The sequence below is a fragment of the Pollachius pollachius genome (genome assembly GCF_949987615.1).
Source record: "Pollachius pollachius genome assembly, chromosome: 1".
In the NCBI taxonomy this organism is placed as follows: Eukaryota; Metazoa; Chordata; class Actinopteri; order Gadiformes; family Gadidae; genus Pollachius; species Pollachius pollachius.
The window spans coordinates 753,266-763,268 of NC_136934.1; the positions used below are offsets into that span (position 1 = coordinate 753,266).

Sequence of the window (10,003 nt, forward strand, 5' to 3'; positions counted from 1 at the left end):
AATAACATGGGGATTGCTATTTGTTGTGTAAGCATGTAGCCATATGACCATACGGGAAAATCCATCGACAGCACCATTAATACATATGCCATAGGGTTTAAGTTTGTCGATTTGGACCTGGGTTTATGTAAAGACGACGTCTTAGACGATTCCGTTTCCTCAGTTGTACTCCTCGAGGATCTAGGATTAAGAGCAGGTGCCGTATCGTTGTTTGAGTAACTACCAAGCCTGCTTGGATGCATTTCAGATGCATAAATTTGTATCCGTGAAGCATCCCGTACTGGTTCAACTGCTCCTGCAGGAAGAGAGCCACTTGTAGCACGTCCGACTGGGCTTTTCTCCTGAATAGTCCCAATGACTTCAGATGTCTGCGCAATGTTGACATACTCATATAAATGCCCTCCTCACTTTTAAGGAACATCAATATTTCCCAATGCCTCAATCCGAGCAAGAAATAAAATACAATAGCGTCGGATAGCGTCATCGTTGCCGTCCTGCAGCCAGCCAGCCACGTTATTGATGAATGAGAGGGGTGATCCTGATATCGTAATTACGAGAAAATATCTCGTAATTACGAGATCTTTTCTCGTAATTTCGAGATCCTGATGTCGTAAATACGAGATCTTTACTCATAATTACGAGATCCTGATGTCGTAATTATGAGATCTTTTCTCGTAATTATGAGATCTTTTCTCGTAATTACGAGATCCTGGTGTGCTAACGGTGTGAAACTTACTTTTTTTTTTTTTTGTGAATGTTCAGCGCCACCGTAGATAGGTTATGCAATTAAGAAAAAACAACGGTGGGCCTCTTCATAACTAATTTATATATTTTTTTAATTCAATAATGTAATATTTTTTTTAATTTTTTTTACAAACCATAATTTTTGGTGCCCCCCCCCAGGTACTTGGTGCCCTACGCACTCTGCGTACTCTGGGTATAGGGAGCGGCGGGCCTGCTGCAAACAATTGTATACTCTTGTCCATCAGAGAGCGCATGTACATTTATAAGATGGCAGATGAGTTTTCTGACATCTTTCACATCAGATTTACACTTGGGACAAACGTACATATTTTTTATTTGTCAGGCTACTTAATAGCTTGGATCTTTGAAATAAGGTCCACAACCTTAGCTCTCTTCCCACTGGAGAGGGGCACTTCGTAAACATGCTCAAAGAAGTGAAACACAGATGTCAGTTGGGCAGGATATACTGCGTTGCACACCCAAATAATTTTGAATAGCTTGTCGATGGCAAAGGACAAACCATTATCCTCTAGACAGCCAGCTCGCTCCCGGCCAGCTGGCTGTCGCCTTGCATGGCTGACCCAGCCATGCAAGGCGCTTTGGTCATTGGTCATACCTCTCGGAGGGTGTAGGTTAAAAAGTATTAATGTACACCTAGGAAAGACGTTGACGCTATGGCCACGTTGCTTGGCAACGCCTGCATTTAAAATATTTCTTTCTTTCGTGAGGGTGACCTCGCGGAGGCAACCGTTCGCGCCTCCGCGTCGTCCATTAATTTCTGTTAATGGACACCTCGTCGGGCATTACCCCTTACGTGGTGGCTTCATTTTGCCCAAGCCTGTCATAACGTTCATAAAAGGTTATTTTTTGAATATTGAGAATAATTATATATAACCTATTGAAGGAATTAACTCATCAATCAACCTCATCCACATATCCACCGTTTGATAAAAAGTAGCTGCTTCTTAACCGTCCGCCTTCCTCTGTGTGCGCGCGTGGAGCAAGTGCCACGAATCTTGAAGAAGAATGTTCTAGAATGTTCCAAGCCACTAACGGCTCATTTCAGAAAGGGATGTGATTGGACAGTAATGTAACACATTATGTGTTGACCAACATACCCCAAGAATTTGACACAAATTCAACATAAAATAACACAAAAATGTGTAACTGTATAACACATTATTTTTGAGTGTGCAGGTGGACTAGCGGGCATGTTTGGCAATAATGATTTTTGATTTGATTTGATTTTTTTCTGGATCAAGACACTAAAACAGTATTCTAAAGACATGCACAATGCAAAAGTACTTATTTCCGGCATGGTCCTTGGCGTTACACACAATAAACAAACAGACAAGAATCAGACAAACAGACTTAAAAAATGCATACAGTAGTAATTAAAAATTAAAGAGTACATACAGAAATGTCAATATTAACGCCAGCATTTATGTGTCCTTTATAACATAGTAATGTATTCAGATTATATAAAAAAAAAAATAGCATAAGTCCGCAGTTACAGCTTAAATACAGTATGCAAGTATTAAAGTTTAAGAATTATGGTCTCTGACTTTTATTATTCTTATTGTTGTTTTTAGTCAAGTCCAGTGACTATAGTGGAGGTGATGCTGAGAGAAAGGGTGACTTCAGGCATGGTGGTGATGAGGAGGAATAGGGGAGGAGGAGCATGGAGCACAAAACAGCAAAGAAACAGTGAAAGGTACAAGGGCAGTGTTGTGTCTCTACAGACTGTGTGGATACTTATGATGAAAAACGACAGGGAGGAATATGCATAGAAACGTGGCTACTTTAATAGCAGGCGTACAGCAACATGAACATGTCTGTTCCTCTTACAGACTCATCTTGTCTGGCAACTCATGGTTACACAATTACTTAGATTATACCGCGCCCCCTAAAGGCATAACAGTATATAACATGTTTTCCATTCAAACACAACAGGCAGTTTGCAGGGTTGGATAGGCAATTGTTTTATGAATAGAAATAAAAACACAAGATTATGTTTGAAATAATAAAAAACATATATTAAAAGAATATCCACTATTGCAGACGTAGCTCTGTAGTCAACCCAGTCAGGGTCCAGCAAGAGGGAAGCTGAGCTAGCTAAACACACAGATGAAAAAGAGAAAAGAAGGGCACATTATTAGCATACTAGAGAGACGCCGTTTTTTTCCGCGCGTTGTGATGTGCGCGCGCTCTTGAAGGACTTCATTGCAGCATGAAAAGCGGCGCATGTTTTGCGCATTATGTAGCACCTGGAAATACCCCTGGTAAAAGTATGTTCGTTTGTATAATTTAATCTTTATTCTGTTTAGTAACGCGTTGAAAGATAATAGTTTTATTTTAAGTTATGCATTTCCATACCTTGCCAGTAGTTAGCTACATGAGTAGTGAATTGTTCTTACAAGATACCATAGATCATAGAATTAAATTGAACTACACACACTACTAGTACCGTGGCTGTCTGAGTGGTGTAACAATTACGGCCTAAAAAACACTCCAGGTCTACAGCTCCAGGTCTGCCCCAAGATACCCCAAGTTGTAGAGCAGTCCTGGGGAGTTGGTCAATACGAACAGCCGGTCTCCGGCGGCCAGGTCGAAGGCGGCCGAGGCCTGCAGGGTCTTTCTGAACATGCGCTTGTAGTCTGGCACGGTGTCCTCGACCTGTAGCAGGGTCTTGTTGTCGTCGTGGGCCTTCTGGACCCAGATCACCCCCTGGGAGAGCAACAGCGGTTTCGAGCACTCCGAAACTTTCGGCGTGGTGGAGTAGATCAGCTGGAAGTAGACCCAGTAGCGTCCATTGATGGGCACCACCAGCTGGCCTTCCTCGTACTTGAACCCGCCGCGCGTCAAGTTCCCGTTCCACCGCACCACGGCCCTCTTACAGCCGCGCGAGCCGTCGTCCTTCATGGGAACTGACACAGACCAATCGGGATGAGTGCAGTCCTACTAGTGGACCAATCAGGATGATGTATACAGATAGATGGATAAATCGATAGATATAATATGTATACATGATAGATAGATAGATCATATATATATATATATATATATATATGATAGATAGATAATATGTATATATATATATATATATATATATATATATATATATATATATATATATATATATATATATATATATATATATATATATATATATATATATATATATTGTCGTGTTCTTGAAGAAAGTAGTTCAATCCGGGTCGCTTTTAACTCACTTTATTTGTTAAAGTATTTCGGTATGGTAACAATGCCCTGGGGATTTCCCCGGGGCTCTCAACGGGGCTGCCATATGTCTCTGACCTCATCGGACTCCCGCTCCCCGTTTGTATCAAGTAGGCGTGGCCTATGTGGAGTGGGCGTGGCCTATGTGAAGTAGGCGTGGCCTATGTGACGCATTGGCTCCGGGTTCCCCACCAGTCTAAAGGTGATTCTATCTGTGGCTGGAGTAGTTATTGCAGCTTATATGTTCGATCCTGCTTCCTTGTGGCTATGTGGAAGCAGTGCTTAAAATACGTAACAATATATGGATTTTTAGATATAGAAATCCATGAATCTTTAGCAGTAGACCATATAAGTATATATATAAGTATATAGACCAATATATATATATAATGTATATATATATATTGTCTGAATGTATAATCAAGCTGTCGGCTCACCGCTGAGGAAGGCGACGGGCTTCTCCGGCGGAGGGCTGGAGCTGTTGGGTCCGGCTTTGGAGGAAACACGGGATTACGGGATGTTAATGACATCAGTGACTGGCCTCCCCGCCACACCGACTCGTTAGTCTCTGGTCTCCCCGCTACTCGTTTCATGAGCAGTTTGGAGAAGCTTTCTCAGGGGCCTCCAGCCTCCACTACCCTCCACTACCCTCATCCGTTCATAACGAAGTGGCATATTGGTGAATTGGTTGGCGATGGGAAATGAACGAGACTTGTTTGAGACTTGTTGAGAATTGTTTTATCATATCGGGAATTTTTTGTAAAATAGATTTTAATCTCGACACGCTGTCCTGGTAAAGTGATGGTAAAATGTTCACCTGTCTGTTGAACATCCCTCTGACTCCTGCCGATACGCTGCAGCGACAGGAACATTATTACAACATTATTATTACTGTTAGTAGGCCTATCATTATTAGGGTTAACATGATAATATATATAAAGAATTATTGCTGTCATTGGCCTATCATTCTAATATTATAAATATGATTATTATTCAGTATAATTGTGATTATAATGATAATCACAAATGATACCTAACATAAGTATCATTTTAGTAGCAATATTTGATAAATATTATTATTGTTCTTAGTATTAACATAAGTAGGCCTATCATTATTATTAGGATTATTTGTATATATATTACTATATGTTAATACATAATAGCCTTACCTGCTGGTTCCCGTCCAGACTGCGATAGGATGAGCAGAGGACCACCAGCGCTGAGCCAACAAACAGAATCCCGCAGAGCAGGCCTGCGGTCGGGCCGGGGCGCCGTGAGTGGCCGGGGTCCTCCTGCATCCTGCGACAGGGTAGAATACTGGTACAAAGTAGCCTACTACTGGGACAAGGTAGCCTACTACTGGTACAAGGTAGCCTACTACTGGTACAAGGTAGCCTACTACTGGGACAAGGCAGACTACTGTGACAAGGCAGCCTACAAGGACGGTGTTATATTCTGCATCAGTCCAGGTGCGGAATCTCGGAGACTCACTAGCGCTCCAGCCAATTGTAAAAGAGGGAAAGTTCTGCACTGAGCCGATTGGACCATCATTTAAGGGATAAATAAATGGCTCCTCCTTGATCAAAGTCCAGAACCCACGCGTGTAGCCACACACACACTGACACACACACACACACACACACACACACACACACACACACACGCAGGCACGCACGCACGCACGTACGTACGCACACAATCCACCCACCTACATCATATTGGGAAGGGTTAGTGGAAACATCGGTGCTTTGAATCAGGAAGCGGGAAGAACGGCCGGTCCCCGAGGTGGGGGACGCATTCCATTCTTCTGACACGATTCAAGCGTTGGTGTCAATTCAAGTGTGAATGATGACCGCGGCCATCTGGGGGCGAAATGTTTGATCGGAAGTCCATGTTTTTTTTTTTTTATGTATGTTTATATATAGGTTAAAAAAAACACACACATATATATATATATATATATATTTATATATATATATATATATGTGTGTAGATCCACTCCATAGATCCACTCCTTGTGAAGCTTCCACACATTTCTGAATGGCCTTTGTTTGACAATCCACTCCAGGCTGTGGTTATCCCTGTTGCTTGTGCACCTTTTTACCTTCTTTTTTTTTCACTCCACTTTCTATGAATATGCTTGGATACAGCTCTCTGTGAACAGACATTTTCTTTAGCGATGACTCGTTGAGGTTTACCCTCCTTGTGGAGGGTGTCAATGACATGTCTTTGGCAGCTGTCTTTGATTGTGAAGCCTTCTGAATTGAGACAATTTAAAGGCTCAGGAAACCTTTGCAAGTATTTTGAGGTAATTAGATGATTAGAGTGTGACACCACAATGTTGAACTTTTCCACAATATTCAAATTTTCTGAGATACTGAATTTGGGGTTTTCATAAGCTGTAAGCCATAATCATCAAGATTAATACAAATAAACGTTTGAAATATTTCCCTTTGCGTGTTATGAATCTATATAATATATGAGTTTCACTTTTTGAATTCAATTATTAAATTAATTAGATGTTCCCCAATATTCGTATTGATTTAGATGCACCTGTGTATTCAGCTGTCTTCCGGGTTAATGGCTGATAACAGCCATTAACAGCTAATCACACTCGCACCTGATATACATTTACATTTACATTTACATTTAGGGCATTTGGCAGACGCTTTTATCCAAAGCGACTTACAATAAGTGCATTTGTTACAATAAGTACATTTGTCATAAGAAGTGAAACAATATATCGCTGTCGGCCCCCTCAGTTCCAGTATCCCCCACAGAACTGCTGGCCCCCGCAAGGACCAGGATGAAGAGGAGATACAGCTCATTACCAACAAAGGTTTTCACCCCAGTACAGATATCCTGCTCCAAATCGTGCCGGCTGCCAAATGTGCCGGCTGCCAACAAAGTGGGTGTGAGTATTGCACCCATTGCTACAGATGTGGCAGCAGTGAACATTACCTCGCAGGTTGCAGAGTAAGAACCATTTTCATTTACATTTACATTTACATTTAGGGCATTTAGCAGACGCTTTTATCCAAAGCGACTTACAATAAGTGCATTTGTTACAATAAGTACATTTGTCATAAGAAGTGAAACAATATATCGCTGTCGGTACAGTAAAGACGTTCATAGAACCAAGTGCAAGTATTACAATCGCTAGGCTAACCCATTCACCGTATAAAGCAGCGATAGCAGCTACTGTAGATGCTACACAATTAAGTACCTTGAATAAGTGTAATGTACAAGTGCCAGGACGTACAACATTCAATGGTGACTGTGCATTGGTTTCTATGCAGAGTCGAGATGAACTCTGAACAGGTGAGTTTTGAGTCTTTTGCGGAAGCTGGTGAGCGACTCTGCGATCCTGACATCGGTAGGGAGCTCGTTCCACCACTGAGGTCCCAAAACAGAGAAAAGTTGTGACTTTGCTGATCGACCTTTGCTTGCTCTTAGCGATGGCGGTACCAGACGTCCAGCTGAGGTAGTTGAGCGGAGGGATCGAACTGGGGTGTGTGGCTTTACTAATGCTTGGAGGTAGGCAGGGGCAGTTCCATCGACTGCCTTGTATGCCAGTACCATCATCTTGAATCTGATGCGAGCTATTACAGGGAGCCAGTGGAGGTCTCGGAAGAGGGGGGTTACATGTGAGAACTTTGGTAGGTTGAACACGAGGCGCGCTGCCGCATTCTGGATGTGCTGCAAGGGTTTAATCGCAGAGGCAGGGAGTCCAGCCAGGAGCGAGTTGCAGTAGTCGAGGCGGGAGATGACCAGTGATTGGACTAGAAGCTGAGCTGCTTCCCTTGTGAGGAAGGGCCGGATCCTGCGGATGTTGTAGAGTGCAAATCTGCAGGATCGGGCCACCGCAGTGATGTTTGCGGTGCAGCATAACTGATTGCCCAACACTACACCAAGGTTTTTGGAGAAGGAGATACAGTGATGTTCTCAACAGTGACCAGTAAGTCCATGTGTGAGCAATCTTTCCCTGGTATTAGGAGGAGCTCAGTCTTGCTGAGGTTAAGCCTCAGGTGATGGGCAGTTGTACAGGTGCTGACTTCTGCCAGACATTCAGATATGCGTGTTGCAATCAGGGCTTTGTCAGAAGCCTGACTGGTGAGGGTCAAGCAGGTTGTTAGATGAGAGATAGGAGGACAGTTGGTTAGAGACGGCACGTTCCAATGTTTTAGAGAGGAATGAAAGAAGAGATACTGGTCTGTAATTCTGGATGTCAGTGGTATCAAGGGTTGTTTTTTTGAGGAGAGGCTTTATTCTGGTAGTCTTGAAAGACGTTGGAACAATGCCAGAAGTGAGGGAGGAGTTAATATGTGCGATTAGAAATGGCAGGATGTCGTTTGACACAGCCTGGAGGAGGGAGGAAGGGATAGTGTCAAGGGGGCAGGTGGTGGCATGGTTAGATGTTATAATTCTGTTGACCTCGTCTGAGGTGAAAGGGATGAATTGGGTAAAGACAGAGGTGGGGGTCGGGGGAGGGAGGATGGTGGCAGTGATAAAAGAGGAGCTAATGTCCTTTACTTTCTGGGTAAAGTAGGTAACAAAGTCATCAGCAGTGAGGCAGGAAGGTATATTACCATATTATACCTGATGGTATAATATGTTTAAGACATGCTGTATTGTTGATGTAGGAGCTCTGGTTCTTTAAAGATAGGACTGAGATGAGGTCATGTGAGGTAGGGAAAGGCTGATCATAGCAGTGGAGTAGCAGTATTTCATTAATTAATCAACAGGTCGTCACCCAAACCTAAAATTTGACTAAGTTCCTCAGTTGTCGTCCGTCTTTTTGGGTCTTTACAATGTTTAATTATCAATAAATGGTCTGCTCTGAAGTGACTCATGGTGTTGGTAGGTGCTGAGGTTCAGTAAACGATCTGGAAGCAGTCCTCGTGGGAGATCTCCAAGCACATCTGCAGTGAAGCTGTCAAATAGATTTATTGGTGTATGAAAAGACAACAACCGGGCTGACTCACACTTCCCCCATGCTGTTAATCCACCCTACCGGAGATAAGAGGATCACTGACTCAGGGCTCTGCCAGAGACTATCAAAGGATCCTCCCAAAACATAACCAGTGCATGACCTCATCAAAGGTTTTTTTTTTAACCCACGGGGGTAGTGGTGGTAAAAACTTACTGTTGTGTTGACCAATGAAGTACATGTACTAACATTCCATGGCCGGCTGGACTTGACAGGAGAGGGCAGAGAGGCAGGGGGAAGAAATAAACAAAACGGGCCGACGCAGGGCACCAAGGCCAATGAGCCGATGGGCACATGATTTTCAGAAGGCCATCACGGCCAGATAGCGGGGCAACGACGGCCATGGCCCTGATGCATGGTGGTGGTGACCTGGCCACCACAGCCAATCAATCAGGCCTGATCCTCCAAACCAGAACGCTCACAAACTTAAGCGTGTGACGCTTACGCTAGTTATTTTAGCAGAAACCAAGATGGCGGACGCCAGCTATGCTATGCTAGCTTTAGCTCTCGTCTGTATCATCGTCCTCTGATCTCCGCCCACAACAGGACATCAGATCTAAACAGTGTTGTGCCTGAACGCATTCATTGAAAGATAGTTCATGAACTCGTTCATATTTTGGGCGAAGTGAACGTACTGTATTACTGCCTGATGAACGTTACTGTGAACTCGTTCATTCTGGTGTCAGTGAACGGCACGCTCACGTGGTTTAACTTCGTTCAATGGGGGGGTTAATTGTTTGTCAGCACGGCGGATGCGCGCGCAGAACGCCGTGTTGTTTGACCGGTCCGTCCTTCCCGTGCTGCTCGCCACAGTATGTTTGCTTCGGTGCTCTTAGTCATACTAATTTTTTTTCTAAACACTCAGCACCTCAAACACTTAAGTCCTGGCTCCAGCTTTACATGCTGCATCCTCCTTTGCAGCGTGCAGATGTTAGGCAGTGGAATCTGCGTTTGCTGGAGGGTTTTATAACCAGTGATCCATTTTATTTGTATTGCTGTTTTAATTGTCTCCTTTCCTCACGGTACTCC

At 43.4% G+C, this 10,003-nt stretch overlaps 1 protein-coding gene across 1 annotated transcript; it reads right to left on the minus strand.

Moving 5' to 3' along the window:
• Positions 1-2,529: 2,529 nt before the first annotated feature.
• On the minus strand, positions 2,530-5,426 carry LOC307071307 (tumor necrosis factor-like). Its single transcript, XM_079730293.1, has 4 exons — positions 5,154-5,426; positions 4,802-4,838; positions 4,422-4,475; positions 2,530-3,671 (listed from the first exon to the last, which is right to left on the minus strand). Exons 1-4 carry the CDS (start codon positions 5,280-5,282, stop codon positions 3,262-3,264), a joined length of 630 nt encoding a protein of 209 aa, XP_079586419.1. The 5' UTR covers positions 5,283-5,426; the 3' UTR covers positions 2,530-3,261.
• Positions 5,427-10,003: the final 4,577 nt, after the last annotated feature.